The 21683-nt window shown below is 53.1% G+C and overlaps 1 protein-coding gene across 3 annotated transcripts in view; it reads left to right on the top strand.

Annotated features, from left to right (window-relative positions):
- Positions 1-5153: 5153 nt before the first annotated feature.
- The window catches only part of PLEKHD1 (pleckstrin homology and coiled-coil domain containing D1), a 31390-nt gene continuing 14860 nt past the window's right edge, over positions 5154-21683 (top strand). The window contains exons 1-6 of one of the 3 annotated variants that reach the window (XM_067028266.1): positions 5154-5442; positions 6177-6274; positions 19830-19923; positions 20251-20340; positions 20571-20647; positions 21501-21592. In XM_067028266.1, coding sequence (XP_066884367.1) covers positions 5308-5442; positions 6177-6274; positions 19830-19923; positions 20251-20340; positions 20571-20647; positions 21501-21592 — 586 coding nt within the window. In that variant the 5' untranslated portion in view covers positions 5154-5307. Of the gene's footprint in view, positions 5455-6103; positions 6275-19829; positions 19924-20250; positions 20341-20570; positions 20648-21500; positions 21593-21683 lie in introns of those variants that run through there. The other 2 variants (XM_067028265.1, XM_059056793.2) reach the window with 2 other exon arrangements.

Below are 21683 nucleotides of genomic sequence, written 5' to 3'. Positions count from 1 at the left end.
AAGGGACATACACAGAGAGAAAAACTCCAAACAAGGCAGACAGACACGTGCTAGGATGGAGGGATGGGCAAAGGTCCACAGGAACCAGGAGGAGAGTGTAGTTTCAGTTGAATTGGTTCCATACCCTGTGGAATCCAGGACAGGGGCCTGAATGATGGAATTAGGGTTGGAGGAGGAAAAGAGCTTCTATGGAAGAGATTTGATACTATAGCAAGGCCTGGCCTGGAGCCCAGATCTTTTCTGTTTCTTCTGCTTCTTGGCCCTATAGGCATACTTGTGCTGGGCCCAGCCATCAGACTGACACGGGCACCAGGACAGCTCAGGGAACCTGGAGTAGAAATGTTCCTGGGTCCTTCACTTGGCATCAGCCTGGCCTGCTTGCCTGAGGGTGGGGTCAGGGTCAGAGAGGGCTGGGAGCTGAGGAGATGTCACTATGGGAAGAGCTACTTTTGTCCAAGTTGCTGGGAGCTTTTGAGGCCCAATCAGGATGGGACCCCAGGGAGACCCTTGTCACTGTTTCTTGTCTGAGAATGTCTTCCTGCCCATCCCTGGCTGGAGTGGGTTAAGTAAGACTCCGTGTCTGGCTCGCTCTGGCTGAAGTGTAAGATCAGAGAGCTGGATCCCTGTCAGTACTCACACATTTAACTACCATGGGCTGGTCATATACCACAGCCATGCTAATACCTGTTTCATGGAACAATGGTGACCATCACATGAGCCTGCAGATTATGGATAAAAGCAACATTATGAAAACGTATGTTCTTTTTCACAGTAAAGGAAACAATCAACAAAACGGAAAGAAAAGAAACACAAAACTATGGAACGGGAGAAACGATTTGCAAACCATTTATCTGATGAAGGGTTAACATCCAAAATATGTAAGGAACTCATACAACTCAACAGCAAAAAAGCAACCTGATTTAAAAATGGGAAAGGGACCTGAATAGACATATTTCTAAAGAAGAAATACAAATGGCCAACAGGTACAGGAAAAGGTGTTCAGCATCACTAATCATCAGGGAAATGCAAATCAAAACCACAATGAGATAGCACTTCACGCCTGTTAGGATGGCTATTCTCATTAAGACAAGAGATGAGTATTTGTGAGGATGTAGAGAAAAGGGAACCCTTGTACACTGTTGGTGGGAATGTAAATTGGTACAGTCACTATGGAATACAGTATGGAGGTTCCTCAAAAAATTAAAACTAGAACTACCATATGATCCTGCAATTCCACTTCTGGAATATATATCCAAAGGAAATGAAATCGGTGTATTAAAGAGCTATCTGCATTCCCATGTTCATTGCAGCATTATTTACAATAGCCAAGATATGGAAACAACTGAAAGTGTCTGTTGATGACTGAATGGAAAAAAGAACATTTCATACACACACACACACACACACACACACACATTGGAATATTATTTTACCATAAAAAAGAAGGAAATTCTGCCATTTGCAGCAACGTGGATGAACCTGGAGGACATTATGCTAAGTGACATAAGTCAGACACAGAAAGACAAATACTGTATGATTTCACTTATCTGTGGAATCTAAAAAAGTCAAATTCATAGAACCAGACAGTAGAACAGTGGTTGCCAGGGGCTGGAAGGTGGGAGAAATGGGGAGATGTTGGTCAAAGGGTAGAAACTTTCAGTTATAAGATGAATAAGTCCTGGAGATATAATGTACACTTAATGATACTGTATTGTATACTTGAAATTTGCCAACAGAGTAGATCTTTTTTAAAAAATTTATTTTATTGATGTATAGTTGATTTACAATGTTGTGTTAACTTCTGCTGCACAGCAAAGTGATTCAGTTATACATATATGTACATTCTTTTTCATATTCTTTTCCATTATGGTTTATCACAGGATATTGAATATAGTTCCCTGCGCTATACAGTAGGACCTTGTTGTTTACACATCCTACATATACTAGTTTGCATCTGCTAATCCCAAACTCCCAGTCCATCCCTCTCTCATCCCCCTCCCCCTTGGCAACCATAAGTCTGTTCTCTATGTCTGTGAGTCTGTTTCCAACAGAGTAGATCTTAAGTCTTCTCACCACACACACACAGAAACAGTAACTCTGTGAGGTGATGGATGTATTAACTAACTTGATTGTGGTAAGCATTTCCCAATGCATATGTATATTAAACTATCATATTGTACATCTTTAAAAAATCATATTGTATACCAAATATATGCAATTTTTATTTGTCAATCGTATCTCAGGAAAGCTGGCGGAAAAATAAAAACTATCAGAAAATGTGTGTTCATTATTAGGAATCTATCCCCGAACACAGCTGAGAGGCTGGAATTTTACAGTATAAGAGGAGTTTTCTCTTCAATTCTGCGGGACCTTGGAGCCTAAGGTGAGTTGGCAATTGAGAGAAATTACTAGAAAAAAGGGGAGAGACTGAAAGAAAGGTCCAGCACTTTCCCAGACTGCACCTCACTCGGCAGTGTACTGAGGTGTGACAGGTACGGGCTTAGGATTCAGACCAAATCAAGACCAAATCAAGTATCTCCATCCTGCCTTTCCCTCATTCAACACGTATCTGAGGGTCTGTCATGTTCCAGGAAATGACTAGCTGGGTGACCTTAGGTAGACGACTTTTTTGACCTTCATTATTTTCATCTGTAAAACTAAAAGGAACACACACCTCATCGGGGCTGTTTCAAAAAGGAAATGAAATAGATAAGACGGAAATCATATATTCAGAACATCATCTCTGTATTTGAGCCTGTAGCGCACTAGGTCCCTGAGTTTCCACCCCGACTTACTTCCCGAGAAGATTGGGCAGCCCTGGCCCACACTTGGGCTGGGGCAGTGGATTGGCACCCAGCTTGTTTTGTCTTCCGCAGAACTATGTGCCAGGCATTCAGCACTCCCACCAGCTGGAGCAGAGAATGGAAGCAGAAACAGCGTCTCCCAAGGCTGACTTAGCATGATCTGGACTGGTTAGTTGAGGGAAGCAGAAGCCACTTAAGTACCTAGTGGACCATCAGACTCATGCTTTTTGTCTCAGGGCAGTCTTTTCACCTCTCCTTAACCACCAGTAGCTAAGGTCTGTTCGGATGTCCTGTCTGCAGAGGGAATGGGCAAAGATTGCTTTCTCTTTGCTGCTGAAGGAACTTGTGCTCTATTTCTTCCACGGAAGAAACAGAATGAAGATGGTTCTTCCCTGGGGACCATCTGGGCTCACCCAGCCCTTCTCCTTGGGAAGGACTCCCTTAAAAATGATTCCAGGCATCCCGCCTTTCTCCCACCTATGGCTCATCCCCAGTCCTTTATCACAAGCAGCTAAAACTGGTACTGACCTGATTAAGCAGAAGAGGAATTAATTTATTAAAAGGACATTGGCAGGGCTAAAGAACCAGGGCTGACCTGGGGTGAAGCTTCCAGGAATGCTACCCAGAACCATGCGGCAGAAGCAGCCTGATGGGGAGGCTGTTGATGCTGCCGTGTGTGTGCTGCCAGGAGCCCACCTGCCTGTGACTGTCCGTGCAGCCAGTCAAATGCTGCTGGCTGCGTCGGGCACGCAACCTTACCACCACAGCGGACCCCCAAAGCAAGTCAGATGCCTCCGGTACTTACCCTTGAGAAACTGGTGGCGGTGCATTCTCTTTCCTCATGTTTGTCACCTGCAACTTAGTCCTGTCCTGGTGCCCCAACCAGTGAACTCCACACCACAAGCTTGTGACCCAAGTTTTCTAGCTTCCATCTGGAAAAAAAACAAAACTCTTAAAGTGGGAAGTTTTCCAACCATGAAAACATGTGTCAAAAATAACCTCCCAGGGCTTCCCTGGTGGCGCAGTGGTTGAGAGTCCGCCTGCCGATGCAGGGGACACAGGTTCGTGCCCCGGTCCGGGAAGATCCCACGTGCCGTGGAGCGGCTGGGCCCGTGAGCCCTGGCCGCTGAGCCTGCGCGTCCGGAGCCCGTGCTCCGCAATGGGAGAGGCCGCAACAGTGAGAGGCCCGCGTACCGCAAAAAAAATTAAAAAAAAAAAAAAAAACCTCCCAAAGTGTGAAATGTCCACTTTGTATGCTCTTCATGGGCTCTCATCATCTTCTTAGTCCTGTCTCTTCCCACCTGGTGGACCCAGGCCCTGGACCCTGTGTTAAAGCTGTGTCTGAGATGTTCTGCAGGGAAACACAAGCCATGAGGGGCACAGGGGAATTCAGTTGGGCCCCTTTGGACAGTGTGAAACAAGAGGATGTTGCCTGGGCTTAGGAACCCAAGACTTGGTTAGGGGAAGGGTGCCGGGGTGTGGAAGCCCTTTATTAAGCCCCTTCTTAACTAGACTCATAACGTGTTAGGCCTGGAAAGGCCTTGGAGGAGCATCTAGTGAGGATCACAAATTCAAATGCCTGAAAGGAGAAGCCAGGCAGGTAATAATGAGCGAAGCAGGCTTAACAAAGGACTACAGGGGATGGTTGCTCTGTAGAGAATGCCATTTTAGACATTAAAATTTTAAACTTTTAAAAAGGCGTGCCAATGTTGATAAGAGTCTGAAAGTGGTTTGCCTGGGTCGGAGTGAGGATGGGAATTTGGCTAGCAGGAGCATGAGGGAACTTTCTGGGGCGATGGAAATGTTCTGCATCTTGCTTTGGGTGGTGGTGACTTGGTGTATACATTCATCAAATAAATACCTGAGATCTCTGCGTTTTGTCATATTTTAATTATACCTCAATTTTTTACTTTTGCTTGGGCAAATTAATAACGTCTATCTATACAGTGATTTGGCACTCAGGCTACCTATTTGCAAACTTCTACTCCAACCTGACTTCTTTATCTTACAGCTGAGGCATCAGAGCCCCGGAGGAGGTAAGTGGTTTTTCCCAAGTGCGCGGAAAAATCCTGACTGTCCAGAAATGGCCTGCAACTCTGCGGCCAAGAGTAGGATGACTGCAGCGTGATCCAGCCGGCTGCCTCTCCGAGCAGACTCACTTCTCTGCCTTTGGAGCGGTGCCTGCACGCAGCGATGCTAACAGAGCCTCTCCGCGGGTGGTCCCCAGGGGCAGGACAGACGTCTGCACCCGCCGGAAAGTGAGACGGTCATCTAGAGGCGCCGAGAGGAGAGGAAGTGGATTGAGCGCCAGGCCCCTGGGAGCACGGGCCAGGCGTGCAGATAAATCACGGACAGTAGCTGCACTGACCGTTCGGGATTGGCACTGAGTGCCAAATGCCGACGCAGGCAGCCAAGTTCTGGGAAAAGAAATCCGATCCGGGCGCGGCAGCGGTGGTACAAAGTGAGACCCAGCAGAGCAGGCGGGGAGGGGCTGACAGCCCCGATGGAGCCTCCTCTCGGGGCGGGCGCTCGGGCACTGGCTGAAGTCTTACCTGGGCCCTGCTCAGCCCCAGAAGGTACAGGCGTCTCCGCTCTACAGGAAAGAAAACTGAGGCTCACCGCAGCTTCATGGAATCATGTAAGGACTGAGGTGGGATTCCAAGCCCGATCATCTGCTCTCCCCAAGCCACAGCGAGTAGGGATCTGCAGCAGTGACTCCAAGCCCGTCACAAAGCAGACGTGTTCCCGGTTTCGATGTGGGCGCTGCAACCGAGAGGGAACCCGGGGGAGAAATGGGCACGCGGGGTGGGGGTGGGGAAGTGCTGGGGCCTCTTCTCAGGGCCCGGCGACCCGCCGGGACCTTCCGGACGCACGGAGCCCGGCCCTCCCGCCGGCGCCCGCACTGATTGGCGCTCGCGGCCGGCCTCCAGCCAGCTCACCTGCCCCTCCCAGCCAATCGGGGCCACCAGAATTGGGGCTGTCTCAGGGAGGGGGGTGGGCGATGCTGCTGGCTGGAGGCTGAGCCTCCCTCCCGGCCGAGTTCCCGCCTGGCCCGGCGCTGCCTGGAGCCCAAGCCGCAGGCTGCTTGGCCCTCGCCAGTTGCCGCGGCGCTCCGGGCCCCGCGCGCTTTAAGGCAGCAGGTCTCGGTCGGGGCCGCCCCGCGTCTCCGCAGGCTGCGACGCGCCCCGACGGCGCCCGGAGGCGCCCGCCGACGCCTCCGCCCCGCAGCCTCCCGCCGCGCCCGCCCTCGCCCGGAGCCCCGCGTCCGTGCCGGCCCCGGGGCGCGGGTGGGCCCGGCTGGGGCAGCCCCGCTGAAGCAGGATGTTCACGTCCAAGTCCAACTCGGTGTCGCCCTCGCCGTCTCTGGAGCAGGCTGACTCGGACGCGCTGGACATCAGCACCAAAGTGCAGCTCTACGGTGTGCTGTGGAAGCGGCCTTTCGGGAGGCCGTCGGCCAAGTGGTCCAGACGGTGAGTGACCCTGCCGCGCCCGGTGAGGAACGCCGGGGGGAGGGAGCCAGGGCCGAAGGGCCCCCTACCAAACCCTTCATTGCCGTCCTACCTCTGCCTTCTTTTGTGACCTTGGCCTCGCCCCATTTCACTCTACGCTGGCTCCTCCTGGAAGATGTGGATCCCAGCCTGGGCTGGGTCATCTCTGCCCGAGGCTGGTCGAGCTGGGGTGGGACCACTGAGTTCTCTGCCGAATGGATTTAAGTCGGGTTGGGGAGATCACTGGAGATCTCCCCAGTGTGGGCTGAAGAGATCGTAGCCGTGGTAGGAGACCAGCTGGGTCAGATTGGGCCGTACTCTGCTGCGGAGGAAGAAGCCCTGTCTCCAGCCAAAGATAGCCTCCTGGGAGCCCCACTGCGGTTCCGTTATCTTCACAACTCCCCTGCTCCAGGCTTCTAGAAGTGCGCTTAAGGTGGGACATGGGTGTCCTACATCCCACACCCCACTTCCGCCTACCCCCAACTGGTACATACATACACTGAGAGGGCTTCTGAAAGGCACCAGCCAGGAGAAGGAAGAAGGGCCTAGAAGGGTCTGTGCCCACCCCTGGAGGAGTGATGCTGTGAACCCCGCCAACTGTCCCTTGAAATGCATATATTTCAAGAGAGATGGGGCAGAGACTGAGGAAAGTGGGGGCAAGGATGGACTGGTCCTGTTAGAAGGATGGATCCCTTGGAAGGAGTGGTTGGGAAGGTCAGAGCAGCCTGGGTCTTTCAGCATCAGCTTCCTGGTCCCAACTCAGAGGCCACACTCCGCAGACATCAGTAGCTACTTTCCACTCATAAATGAGCCTGGAAGGTATTGGAGGAAGGGGGAGTTCACCGCCCTGAATTTGCAGGAAGCTCCCAAAATTCTGGTTTCAGGAGCAACGGGACACCTTCTGGACAGCTTTCACCTTCAAGCCCATCTCAGTTCTGAGGTTTGCTATGGAATGGCCTAGGGACCTCAGACCCTGATCGGCCCCTCCCTGGAGGCATGATCCTGCCCAGGAAACTAGGATTGTGTCTAGATGCCCCTTCCCAACCCACACTATGAGTCTGCCCCTAAGCTGGGGGGACTTCATATGTTCCCAGGAACACAGTTCACGGAGACATGGTAGTGGTTGGTTCTGATGTTCTGTTTTGATGAATAATTTAATATGTCTGCAAGACCACAGAACAAACGGAGCTGTAGATGGTGTTTCACATTTTACATACCTGGTTTCGCATACTTTTGTTAGTTCTGCTGGATTTCACTCTAGGGTTTAATGGGATGTAGGCTCCTTGAGTTCCTCCAAAGTTCAGCTTATCTCTGATCCCCTGAATGGAGGCCTGGGGTAGCGTGGAGATCATCTTGTGAGGGGTTTCCAGGACTATGCTGTCTGAGCTGCAGTTCCCAAGCGCCAGGAGCAAGCTTGTCTCTACCAGGGCACCCGAGTGGTGGTGGGAAGGCTGCTTATAAATTTAAGAACCATTAGCAGAGTGCCCTATCACCACTTCTTCTACCTCAGCTGCTCCAGGAGCCCACACTCCTCCGCTGGATCTGGCTGCTGTCCTTGGCATTACCTCCAGACATCCAAGATGTCTCTTTCCAGGCATTTTCACCTGATCGCATCCCTAGTAAATGCTAGGGGTCTGCAACCCTCAGGTTCTGTCCCCTAGCTCCCCTCACCCACAGATGTGGGGACCTGGCCCCTGCAGCTACCGTTGATTCCAGGGCTGGGAGGTGTTGGGGACAAAAGCTCCAGCTAAAAGCACAGTGATGGAGCCAAGGGGGCCTTGGAGAGCTGTAGTGCCCCCACCCCAAGAATCTCCACCAGTAACCCCTACGGCCACTCAGAAACCGTCCAATCCAAGTCAGAACAGCGTACATGCCCTGCAAAGTCAAGCCCTCTAGCCCCCTTCCAAGGAGACTGTCACTTCTGTTCCCTTCCTTTGTGGGAACTCTGGAGTTGCCAATGTGAAGACTCCCCTTCCCCTGGGACTCAGGAAAGAACTAACATTTCCCCTGCCTACTCTAGGCCTCTGTCCATGTTCACAGTTCTGGGAACACACCAGACAGACAGACAGACACACAGACAGACAGACAGACAGACAGACACACACACACACACACACACACACACACACACGATTTAGCCTTGGATCAGCAACAGCCAGCCAGAGAGGGTCTGGGACGGGGGAGGCACGATGCTAAACTTAGCTCCCTTTCAATGCCCAGCAGGGGCCCCTGGGTCCCATTTCCCCAGTTGTGAAGCGGAGTCTGTAGTCTGTGGACTCCAGCTAATTAGCAGCCACAGGACAGCCTGGGAAGGGGCAGCTCAGGCCCGCCACTGCAGAGCCTCGCCATTAGGGCGATCGATGCCCTGGGAGGGGGACAGCTAAGAGGAGGGGCCCTGGAAAGGCTCCCAAGCCACATAAATAACGAATGGGCAGGATGGGAGCGGCTCTGGCCAGCTGGGTTCTCTAAAACCTCTTCCGCTCAGGGTCTGTTTCAGGGCTGTGCCTCCAGCTCCTGGTGCCCCAGCAGTCCTGCCCTTCCTGGGGTGGGAAGGTGCCTTTGAGCTGAAGGGTCAGCTTTTTCCCCATGAAAAGCAAAAAGAGAAAGGAATCAAAAACATTCCTAAGCAGAGATAAGAGGATCTGGAAGAGGTGTCTAGAGGGCATGGTGGATGATTCTGTCCTCCCCCTGACCTGTGAGCAGTGGAGATGCGGGTGCGCAGAGACAACGAGGAAGGGAGTAGAGCATCCCTGCCGTGGCTGGTGTCAGCCCCCTGGTAAGGCTGGTCCAGCAGACAGGCCAGCTGTCTCTCAGGGCTTCATCCTTTCCCCAGCATTCCAGTCCGTCTACCAAATCCCTCCCAACACCTCCCAAGGCTGGAGCCGCTGATGAGGCGGGCCCAGCCCATTCCTTCCTGCAGCAGGAGCATCTACACTGCCGTCCCTCCTCCCCCAGCCCCCCAGGTGTAAGGTGACCAGTGGGCCCTGAGCCCAGCCGAGCAGCAGCTCACTCTTGTGGAACATCGGTGGGTCCTGCCTCAGGGAGCTGAGACTCACGGTGTCCACTAAGTGCCAGGGAAACCGTGGAGACAGTGGCCCAATTTCCCAAATCTCAGGTCACAGCCTGCACAGGTGTGGAAAGAGGATCTGTGCAGTTGGTGGTCATACTAAAAAGACTTGGGGAGACTTTCTTCACACAGATATTTGGGTCCGGGAGTTTCATCTTTGGCTCTGAGCACCGCTTCCTCAAGGTGACACTGCGATACTGAGCTGTCCCAAAGGGCTGAGGGGAAGAGCTAGCATGTCACCTCCATGCACTAGGCTCTGCCTCACGCTAGTGGCACTGGGATTTGGTCTCACTTTCTGGCTCATGTAGCGTTTCTCACAGCTGACTGGGAGGTGTCCCCCCAGCACAGCTGCAGCATTTCTGCTTGTTCTATCCCAGCGGGAGGGCGCCTGCAGGCCCCTCTTTTTATAATCAACTTGTGTTCTCCGAACTTCTTTTAGAAGGACAGCACTTGGTGGTAGGCAGTGGCTAGGTGGCAGCTGAGGGACCTCCCCAGATCCTTCCGTCCATAGCACCCTGCCCCTTCTCAGGTGGTGGCATCGAGGTAACACTGAGTCCGTAGCTTAAGGAGATGGATACACTCTCCGGATCTCGCAGCACAGCTGTAAGCTGAAATTAACACCCATTATTTCAGACTTCACTGCGGTCCTGTGATGATTTACCTGCACCAAAGTTAAATGAGTTGCTTGTGCAAACAAGACACACTTCTACCTCTCCCCGCAGCTCCCAAGGAGCTGGCTTTAGAGGCTGTTGATGGCCTCTTTGAAAATGGGGGCCAGAACTCAAGCAAGAACGCTTTCAGGCAATTCAACTTCCTTATGTCCAAGACTTGGAAATATAAAGCCATTTCTTTGGAGAGCAGCTGTGGCCGTGGTGGCAGGTGAACCCGTGCTTAGAGGCAGGACCTCTAAGGACCACCGGCTGCCTGCCGGTGACCAGCCACATGACTCAGGCCAAAGCGTGGCTGTGTCACATCTCACTGGCTGGCAGTGTCTCATCCACAGAATGGAAATGGATCAAATTGTGGCTTTTAAACTCTGTTCCATGGTGATTCTACAAGTGCCTCGACTTCACCACAGGGGGCTGGGGAGAGAAGGCGGGGCTCCAAGGCCCCCTCCCACTTCACCCAGCGCCTCTGCACTGTTATCTGCTTGACCTAGTAAGCTCGTCTTTACTATGTTGTTTGAAGAATCCTGCTCATATTTTTTGGAGCCCCTTGGATTTGATGATCTCTGCATAAACCCTAACTTGTCATCACCCATGTATCAATACTTCACAGGCAGGATTCCTCCTGTCCTGTCATCTCAGACCTAGAGCCAGGCAAGTGGCAGAGGCCAAGATGAGCATCCCCTGAGCATACAAGGCCACCCGGAAAGAATGAAAAGGGACACACACTGAGGGCTGTGTCATTTCTACTTTCCTTCTGCCACTTCTGAAAGGGACACTTTTTTTTTTTTTTTTTTTGTGGTACGCGGGCTCCGGACGCGCAGGCTCATGTGGGATCTTCCCGGACCGGGGCACGAACCCGTGTCCCCTGCATTGGCAGGCAGACTCTCAACCACTGTGCCACCAGGGAAGCCCAAGGGACACTTCTGATAAGCTGTCCTTCCCTGGCTCTAGGGTTTACCTGGCTTCAAACCCCACATCCCCGTTCTCAGTGCCTGAGGGGCTCAGGGATGGGGGAGCCTGCGTGCTGGTTCTTTTCTGGACGTGTGTGCCCAGGGAAGAAGGGGCAGGTTGCGTATCCCGCCTTTCCGTGAAATGTAACCCATGGGCAGCTCGCATGTCCGCTGGGCTCTGGCTGCCCTCTTGAGAGTGACACGTCTGGCCCAAGGTCTCATCCCACAGGAAGACTTGAGGAAGTGTAAAGCCTGCACAGTGTTTCTGCTAATCCCCGAGGGGCTCTAAACTCTTGTTTCCTTGTTTGTGGATGAATTGGCTGCCCAGTGTAGATGCTTCTTGTTGCGCTAGCAGATATGGACCCCGGCTCGTTCCTCCGTCTTCGCGCCCATCCCCTCCGCCACACAGATGCACCAGCCTCCACACAAAGTCTTTGGGGGTCTAGTAGACTGTGCTGAGGGCAAGGTTTGGCAAAGAGCAGGGTGGAGGAAGCATTTAAATCCCAGAGGTGCAAGCACCTAGTTGAGGGTCACCTCCCTAGTTTCTCGAGCTTTCCAGGCACCACATCTCACCACCATCAGAGCTCAGATTGTTCACTGCCATCTCTTGACCCTGTAGGACCGGGGCTCTTGCATCTTTCCGGCCTCCTCTCTCCTCGGCCTTCTCCCATCACTCCTCCTCCCCACCGCCCTCCAGGATTTCCCCCAACTCCAAGTTTCTCTCACTCTGTGATGCAAAGCCCTTTCCAGCCCGTTTGCCCACACTTGGCTTTTGCATCTCCAAACATTAAGGAGCTCTGCAGAGTAGATGGACCTTTCTTTGCCAGGACCCACACCCAGCCTAGAAGGTACCTGTGGGTCTAAGTAACATTTTTTTCCCTCACTTCCAGCTGGATCGACTTTGAGGCCTATGTTAGCTATCAAGCTCTGCTGGAGCCCTTGTCACCTTCAGAGCACTGTGGAGGATAGCTTAGGAAGGATAGCTTAGGAAGGTTCCCTAGTTCAGCTTGGATTGCACCTGTGTCCACCCTGTCACCTAAGCTAGTGTCCTGGCCCTCATGTCGTCCCAGACTCTGCTCTCCCCACTCTTGTCTATTCAACAAGCCCTGCTGATTCTTATCAGCAATAACCAAGAATTCTGTTATAACCAATAACTCTAATCTGCGCCTTTGCCCGGGTGTGGAGCCCTCAAAGCCCCCGTCTCCATGTCTACCACTGCAATTTGACCTCACAAGTGCCCTGTTTGAAACCCACTGGCAGATCCCTTCATCTGCACGAAGCAGCCCCACCTTCTCACAAGGACCACACGCCCCACCCTGGTCTGGTCCCCACTTCTCTCTTTGACCTTGACTCACCCCCTACTCTCCCTCCCCCCACACCACTGCCCACCCCTTTGACACTTACCTGCCAGTAATGCCAGACATATTCCGATAACCTCGAACACACTATTCGTTGCATCTGCTGTTCCTTCAGTCTGGAATGCATCTCCCCTTTCCTCTTCCTCTCAGTTTCCTAGATACTCCTATTCATTCTTCCAAACCCTGCTCAGTTGTCACCTCCTCTCACTTGCCACTCCCTTGGCTGGACACCCAAACCATTTGTTCCTCACTGGTCTGTACTCTTCCGGTGTCTCATACAAACTTACAATGTCACAGGGTACTCTGGTGCTTTGTAATGATCCCAGCTCCCCACTTACCAGCTGTGTAACCTGGGGCATGTTACTTAACCTCTCTGTTCTCCACTTACCTCATCTAGCTCACATGAGGAGTGAGTAGTTAACAAACATTCTTTTTTTTTTTTTGTGGTACGCGGGCCTCTCACTGTTGCGGAGCACAGGCTCCGGACGCGCAGGCTCAGCGGCCATGGCTCACGGGTCCAGCCGCTCTGCAGCATGTGGGATCTTCCCGGACCGGGGCACGAACCCTTGTCCCCTGCATCGGCAGTTGGGCTCTCAACCACTGCACCAACAGAGAAGCCCTAACAAACATTCTGATGTTACTAAAAAAGTGCCTGGCACACGCTCCTGCATTTGCTCCCTGAGGGCAGGAAATCATCAAGCCCCAGGGCCCAGGCTGTACCAGGTGATTCATTCACACTCTCTGACCTGAGCCGGCCAGGAGCTTACAGTCACTTTGCAGAGAGAAGCTCTAAGGAGGCAAACAACAATGCCCCGTCTGAAGCGATGAGGGGAGACAAGTGCAGTGATGAGGGGGCCAGGCATCAGAGGGCACAGCAGTTGAGAACCTGAGCTCTGTCAGCATGCTACCCAACCAGGTTTGTTTGCCCGACGCACAGCAAGCCAGGCACTGAGCCACCCAGGTTTACAGCAGAGAAAAGTTTTATTCACAAGGCAGCCAAGTGAGGAGACGGGAGAATAAATCTCAAATTCGTCTCCCCGAAGGTGAAGGCGAGGAGCTTGGGGTATTTATGGTATAAACAAGCAGGGTGGTCTGAGGCATGGGGAGAGGTGATTGGAGGGAAGGAGGTGAGGAAATTGGTGTTCTGCGCAGGCGTATCTGAGTTACAGACTTCTCCATGGGACGCATGTGCAAATTCCAGGTGAGTTTGGTATGAACCGTGGGGGAATTGGGGGCTGTGACGTCAAAAGGTCACCTATGGGGCAAGCAAGTCTATTCTGTGCAGACTCCGATCCGCCGGGTTGGGTCCCTCCGGTTTCAGCAGGTTTTGTTGTGTTACAAGCAGAGGGGTTTTAAAGAAGCCGTTCCCTTATCTGCAGTTCTGTAAGACAAGCTCAAGAGTTTCTGTTAGTCACCAGTTTCTGTTATGGGTTTTTAACCCTATGGGGCACAGTTTCAGTCCTACCTTATCTTTTGATCCAGTTCCTCAGTCTTGAGGGAAGAGGCCTACTTTCTGCTGTTAAGGGGCGAAGGCCTACAGAAGATTTGAGGAATGGAATTGTTTTGCATTTGATTGCAAATATGGGACCAAGGCTTTGAGTCTGGGTCTTTTTTTTGGAGGGAGGGGCGGCGATGGTGGAGTGGGTTGGTGGTCTGGGTCGTTATGTTGAATGATCATCATATGGATTAGAACTTGGGGCTTAAGGATGTGTGGCAAAGAGCAAGTACAGAGTTTTAGCAAGAAGGAGTATAAGTTCTAGCAAGCACACAAAAAAATGATGGTTTAAGTAATCCCTCAAGTATAGATCTTATTCCTGATGGGATCCATAAGAAGATATTTCCCAAGAGATCGAATCCAGGTTCTCGTGATGACCCTTGTTGAGGCCAGGTTGGCTAATTTTCTCTCAGTAGGTTTTAACTTCCAATGTGGTATTAATATATACATAACAGGAGCTACCGGCCACTACACATATGCCCTTTTCTCTGCTACAAACCTCGGCCTCTCAGCATTTGGCTTGCTGCGTGTCAAGGCAAACGAACCTGGTTCGGTAACAGGCAGACAGAGCCGAGTTCCCAGTTTGCCCTTTGCTGGTTGCTGAATCTTTCTGTGCCACAGTTTCCTCACCAGTGAAATGGAAAAACAAACACCCCCGTCTCGTAGAATTGTTATGAGAGATTTAAATGAGAGAATGTCAATAAAACACTTAGAAAAATGAGTGTCTTGGTACCTCATAAATGCTCCTTAATCTGGAGGTGAAAATACTTAAATTCTTTAAAACCAGAGAGAAGAGGCAGCCAGGGTAGACACAGACTCACGCACACTCTCTGGGCTTCACCACAGCACAGTGGGCTGGACAGGGAGGCCCTGAGGGCTAGGGCTGGAGACAAAGCTTCGCCCAGGACTGAAGTTGGCCTGGATAGAAGGGTGGGCTTTGGACAGGAGGGAGGGGCAAATGCAGGAAAGTGCTGTGTGTTTGGAGGACAGGGAGCTGGCCAGCTGGGCTGGAGCCGAGAGCTCCTGCCAGTAGGGGCTTTTGTGAGCACAAATGGGAAAGGAGGTCAGGGGAGGCTGCGGCAGACATTGAACCTAATAATAATAAATAAAATAGTAGTAATAAAAGTAAACACTTGGGCTTCCCTGGTGGCGCAGTGGTTGAGAGTCCGCCTGCCGATGCAGGGGACACGGGTTCGTGTCCCGGTCCGGGAAGATCCCACATGCCGCGGAGCGGCTGGGCCTGTGAGCCATGACCGCTGAGCCTGCGTGTCCGGAGCCTGTGCTCCGCAACGGGAGAGGCCACAACAGTGAGAGGCCCGCATACCGCAAAAAAAAAAAAAAGTAAACACTTAAGGAATATTTACCATGTGTCTCACAATGTTTGAAGTCTTTACGTGAACAAACTCATTTCATTATCCCGACAACCCTAAGAGATGTACGTACTATTATTATCCTCAAGTAACTCTGGGGGACCTGAGACCTAGAGAGATCAGGGGTCTTGCCCTGGTCACACTGCTGCTAAGTGGAAGAGCTCTGATCCTTGGCTACCCCAGCCTTAACACCTACTGCCTTTGGCCCATCTGTTTCCTGCCCAGGTGCTGGCACGAAGACCAGAGTAGCTCCCAAGACAGTGTGGTGTGGGTGTAGAAGCAGGGGCTGTTGTCTTTGGGTTCCAGTCCCAGCTCCACCCCTGCCCTGGCTGTGTGACCTTGGATGTGTTACTTCACCTCTAAGCCTCAGTTTCCTCATCTGTAAAATGGGAACAAAAAGCCCTACCTTCCAGGATTGTTACATGGATCAAATACTGATATGTACGTTCTGCGTGGAAGCCAGTACATGAGAACAGCTAAGTAATCAGTGACTATCTCCGGGCCTTACTCAGCCAGCCCAACTCTGCAGGGCCCAGAAAGAGGCGACCCCTGGCTTGCAGTCAGAATGAGAGGCCTGGGAGTAAGGGGACTTCGGAGAAAGGGGCCGGAAGAGGAAGTGTCCTTCTGTGCAGGGGCACTCAGGTCCTGGGCCCCCACCTGCTGAGGTGAAGCTGAGAGTCATCAGCTAGAGCAGCGGGCAGGCACCAAGGTGGGGTTATAAGCAAAGCCAGCCCTTTGGGTCCTCGAAGTGTGCTTTGCCAAATATGCCCTTTCTTGGGCCATCCTCTTCCTTGCCAGCCAGGGAGTCGCCCCCCTTCTCCTCCAGGTCCGTGCTGGCTCCCCTCCCTGTGACCCTCACCCCTACCCAAACCAAACCGAGAGCAGCTGCAACAGGGCCAGTCTTGGCATGCATGGCGCATGGGCCCTTCTCAACCCTGCATCCATGGGGGCCCTGAGGCCTGCTGAAGTCTGGCTGGCGTGGAACAAAGGCTACCCTGGACATCGTCTTCCCCTGCCTCTCTGTGCCCTCCTTCAGAGGACAAGGGGAGGAGGGCCATGATATCTCAGGACACATCCTTTGTGGCAGACAAGTGCGGAGGACTTTATGGGCCTTTATCCACCAGATCCTTTCTTGCCCCTCTTGTGGCCACTAATGGATCCCTGTGCTTCCCCCCACCCCCGACACTCCCCACCTACAATCTGTTCTCAGCCCAGCAGCCAGGCTGAACCTTTTGCAGTGTGAGTCAGATCATGTTACCCCTCTCAAAACCCTCAGTGGCTGTCCCTCCTAGAGGAAAAACCAGCCTCTAACAACTAGCAGTCTGACTTTCAGCAGGTTGTGTCACCTTTCTGCTTCAATTCTGCCCATAGAAATGCAGACACCTGCCTCACAGGATAATAGTGAGTATTAAATGAATTAACAGAGGTAACTGCTTGGAATAAGGCATGGCTTGGGATAAGTGCTAAGTAAACATTAGCTTTATCATTAATGTTATTACAGTAGCCAACAGGCTCTTACACAATCTGCTTTCTACCTGGCTCCCTCTTGCAGCCTCAGTTCCTTCCAGAGCCAGGCACACTTCCGACCCCAGGGCCTTTGCACCTGCAGTTCCTCTGCCTGGAACACTAACCTCTCCGCAGATATTACCTTCGGGCTCTTCCTGACCATTCTGTTTAATATCAAAACCTCCCCGACTCACCCCTCACCCCATCATTTACCCCGTTTTGTTTTCCTCCATAGCATTTATCGACGTCTAGTACATGGCATTTCTTTCTTACTTATTTACCATCTGCCTTCCCACTACACACACTCACTCAAGTATAAGCTCTATGGGGACAGATATTTGCATGTCTCTTGTCCACAACTCTATCCCCAACACCCAGAACATTGCCTGGCATAGGTGGGAGTGCAGCGATTCTTTGCTGAATCAATGAATGTATCTTCATAGCTGCCCCAAGAGACAGATATTTGCACTCTCATTTTATAGAGGAGCTTTTTTTTTTTTTTTTTTTTTTTTTTTTTTTTTTTTTTAAGAGGAGCTTTGAAGGAAAGACTCATTGAGGCTGGGAGCTTGCTTGAGGCTGTGGCTTGAGGGATGGAGATTGTTTGCCTCCAGAGTCCTGTTCTCTCCCTGCCCGTGTGTCTAGTGACCTTCTGCCTGCCACCCGCACACATCCCTGACACAATGCTTTGCTCTGAGTGAGGAGGGTGCTCCAGAAGTATCAGGAAGGTACGAAGGTATTTATCTTAGTCAGCTCAGGCAAATACCACAGACTGAGTAAACAGTCAAACGGTTAAACCCTTCTGCTAAACAACAGAAATTGATTTTCTCGCTGTTCTTGGAGGCTGGAAGTCTGAGATCAGGTGCTGACATAGGCAGGTTCTGGTAAGGACCCTCTTCCTGGCTTGCAGACGGCTGCCTTCTCACTTTGTTCTCAAGTAGCAGAGTGGGAGAGCAAATGCTTCCTCCTGGAAGGCCATAGTCAGGTTGGATTATGGCCCTACTTCTTGCCCTCATTTAACCTTAATTACCGCCCAAAGACCCTATCTCCAGATATAGTCACATTGGGGGTTAGGGCTTCAACATATGAATCTGGGGGAACACAGTTCAGTCCATAGCAGTATTTCAGAAGCCATTGAAAAGGGAGGAGAAGGGTCCCCAGGAGGTGGCTGCCTCCCATTTTCCTGTGGGTAATGGGACCATGGGAATGCGTCACTCAGCCCCGTCCCGGGTCTTCTGTGAACTGGCAGATTGATCGGCACAGTCTCACTTGATCCTCACAATAACCAGACGAGGTCGGTGTCATCACCCTCCTCCTACAGGTGAACACACTGACGCTCAGAGACGTGAGCTTATTGCCCAAGGCCCCGCAGCTGAGAAGTGGCAGGTCTGTGTTCTCAACTACCCTGTGAATTTCCCTTGCAACTCTCTGGGGACATCTCTCTCGTCCCACAGGACTGAGGGACCCTGGCCCGCCCTCTAGGAGCCCAGTGTCCCCTCCAGACAAGATGAGCACACGGGGTGTGGCTGTGGAGCTAAGTGCCAAGCGCATGGCCAGTCAGCAAGTGCAGGAGGAGCTCCGACGGCAGTGTGGGCTGGGCTGGTCACCAAGGGTGAGGCAGGTTCAACCAGTGGACACTCCTGGGAGAGCTGCACAGTCTCCTTCGCAGGATCATGCAAAACATAGTAAGGCAGGAGGCAGTGAGCTCAGTGTTCGCCTGGAGCGGAGAGGCTGAAGGGCGGAAGTGGTAGGAAGGCCAAGAAGGTGGGCAGGGGTCAGGTGCTGGGGGACCCAGGAGATGCCTGCAGTTCTGCAGAGGGTGGTATTCGTGTGTTCCTCCTCCACTGGGGGAAGAGTTGGCATTAGCAGGATGTCACCTCTGAGGTCCACAGCTCCCCTCAGTATCTGGCTGGGCAGAGAGGGTCGGTGCAAATAAAGAACGTGGTTGGGCTGAGGCGCACAGCAGAGGACAGAGCTGAGCTCCTTTCCTAGGGGAGGTGAGATGGCAGCTGTCGGCCATGCCAGCGACCCTCCCGCTGCAGCTGTGGCCTCAGGAAGGGTCCCAGGGCTGGTGGCACCTTCAGAGATTCGCCAGCAACTTTTCAAGCCCCTCCCAAGAGGGTGTGTCCAACCAGGGATGTGCTGATAAATATTTAACAACTGGCTCTCTTGGGAGCGGGGGTGGGGTGCAGCACTGCTTTGTAGCATTTGATGATTTTCATGGTGTAAATACTCACAGTATGACTGATACCAGCTACCAATACGGTGTCGCTGAACACAGAGATGGGGAGAGTCACGCTGTTGGCTGTCATGAGCCCATCTGAGCGCTGTTTCTGGCTCCCTCAAGTCCCATGGCTCCAATAGTGACAAAGCAGGGGCCCTGGGAGGAAGGAGCCAGCCACTCCCAGAGCCTCGGGGCTCTCAGTTCCAACTGGATCTTCCCCTGGAGGGCACCTGGTGTCTTATCCTAGTCAGCTGCAAAAGCACTAGGTCTGTGAGAGTTCCCCAGGGCGGGTCCAGTGCCCCACCTGTGGGCGTCAAAGTCGGGAAGCACCAAGGACCCAGAGATCCTACGTTAGACCCAAATCCCAGGAAGAGGCTGTGGAGCAGCTGAGCCCAAAGGCAATGCCGGTGTCACATGTAGGCGGCAGGCCTGGCCTCACCAGCCTGGTACCCACATCCCATTTAATTGCCAGTCTTTAGGACCACTTGTCAAAAGACCCACCTTGGGATCCTGTGCCTTCTTGCCCTCCTCTGCCTCTCCTGGGGTAGAGACCCTAAGGGACCAAGATGATGGCTCACGGGGCTGAAGGTACCTGAGGGGAAGGACCACAGGTACCCCCCTGTGTGGCAGCTCAGGGGACTGGAGGAGCCAGTTGTGGAAGCCACTGAAGGCCTCTTGCGCCCACTTCCACTGGTGCAAAGGGTTGGGCTGCCTGGTGGTGGGTGACTGACCAGCTGAGGCCTTTGCCCGGATGTGGCACGTGAGTTGGTGAGGGTGAGTCTGAGCTGGTGTCCCCAAGGGCTCCCTACGTGAGCGTGGGCCCCTCAAGGTCACTCTTGTCATCCAGAGAAACCTCACCCCTTCTCTCCTGGTTGCCCCTCCTTCCCCACCACCTGCTATAGGTTTTTCATCATCAAAGAGAGCTTTCTTCTTTACTATTCTGAGAGTGAAAAAAAGAGCTTTGAAACCAACAAGTACTTCAATATACATCCTAAGGTGAGGGGGCCTCTCCTCGAGGTCACAGCGGGGGAGGGCCCAGTGGGGACATCGGGGGCTGGTATCCTCTGAGGGTCGGGTACCATCTGTTGTCCTGCTCTGGTCTAACAGGGCGTCTGGAAAACAAGTCCTTCTGGGGGCACAAGCCACCCTGGCCCCCTCCTGGCCTGGGTCCCCGCCCTCCAGTGCCCCCTCTGGGAAAGTTCTGGTCTGGCTTCCCCTCGGGCCCTGGGCAACACCTGGCTATGGCTGAGGGCTCCCAGAGGCCTTGAGTGACCTGGGCTGGGCGGGGGTGGGGGGTGGGCACCTCTTCTGATTCTTTCTCAGGGTGTCATCCCTCTGGGGGGCTGCCTGGTGGAGGCTAAGGAGGAGCCCAGCATGCCCTACGCCATGAAAATCTCCCACCAGGATTTCCACGTGAGTAAAGCCCTCCCCTTGGCCTGGGCTCAGCAGGGGCAGAGCGGCTTCTCTGGGACTCCAGGCTCCCTGGGGGCAACCCCTCCAGTGGGCTGGCCTGGGAAGAGTGTCAGTGACTTGGAGATGTCGGGTGGGAGAGCAGAACAGGGCCTGCAGAGGCCTGGCCGTGGCCTCCATGGTCCTCAGGGTGGCCTCCTCTCAGGCGCAACCATGGCTCCTCTTCCTGGCAGGGGAACATCTTGCTGGCTGCCGAGTCAGAGTTTGAGCAGACCCAGTGGCTGGAGATGCTGCAGGAGTCTGGGAAGGTGTAAGTGCACACAGGCAGGAGGGGTCAGCCTGAGGGTCCAGAAGGGGAAAGGGTGTGGGCTGTGCCGACCCTGATCTCCCTGCCTCTCTGCTGGGATCCCGGTGGGCACTGAGCACCCTAAGAGAGCGCAGGGTGGGGAGGACAGGGCTGTGGGAGCTGGCTATTGTGGGGAGAGGAGACAGACCAGGTTTCGAGCATCTTTGGGGGGTCTCCCAAGTGAGCTTTGAGCAAAGTGAGCTTGCTTGTCTAGCGTCACAGGTGGCAGACGTGGGCACCGTTTGTCTCCAACTCTCAGGAGCAAATCCAGCATCGCTAGGAGGACTTGGCTGCCTGCTGACACCCACCTCGTCCCCCAGGCCCGTAATTAACTCTAGCTCAGACCAGAGCTGCTGCTTTGTGCATCAGAGTCCAGATCACAGAAACCTCCAGCCCAGCGCTATCCATCTGCGCACAAACCCCTGTCCCAGCACCTGCCTATTCACGCTGGGTCGTGCTTTTAGTTCCGCAAATAATGCTGAGTGCCTGCCTCGTGCCAGGCCTTGTGCCCGGTGGTGGGCATTCAGTGGTGTAGAAAGCAGCCCAGGAAGCAATCTCTTCCCTGCTCCCAAAGTTCTGTTGGCCCAGCCCACGGTGGCCCACTTTGCAGCCTGGGCCAGCCTCCGGGGACTGTAACTGATCGATGCTGGTGGCGTGCCCAGAGCCGCGGGTGCCGAGGTGAACGTGAGCTGGGATTCTGGAGGAGGAAGAATGGCGAGTACACACCATGCACATTCTCTTTCTCCTCCACCCTTCTGTTTTAACGATTTTGTGTTTCTTCCTCTTCTCTCCTGTCCCATCTGCCCTCCCTCCCCAGGACTTGGAAGAATGCCCAGCTGGGAGAAGCCATGATCAAAAGCCTAGAGGCCCAGGGGCTGCAGCTGGCCAAGGAGAAGCAGGAGTATTTAGGTTGGCTGAGGGATGGGCTGGAAACTGAGGCTCCCTGATGGTAGCCTTTCAGGGCCGGGGGCTGCAGCCCAGGGCTTGATGCAGGACTGAG

The sequence above is a fragment of the Kogia breviceps genome, chromosome 3 (genome assembly GCF_026419965.1).
Source record: "Kogia breviceps isolate mKogBre1 chromosome 3, mKogBre1 haplotype 1, whole genome shotgun sequence".
Taxonomy (NCBI): domain Eukaryota; kingdom Metazoa; phylum Chordata; class Mammalia; order Artiodactyla; family Physeteridae; genus Kogia; species Kogia breviceps.
This window is presented reverse-complemented; position numbering and strand designations above follow the sequence as displayed.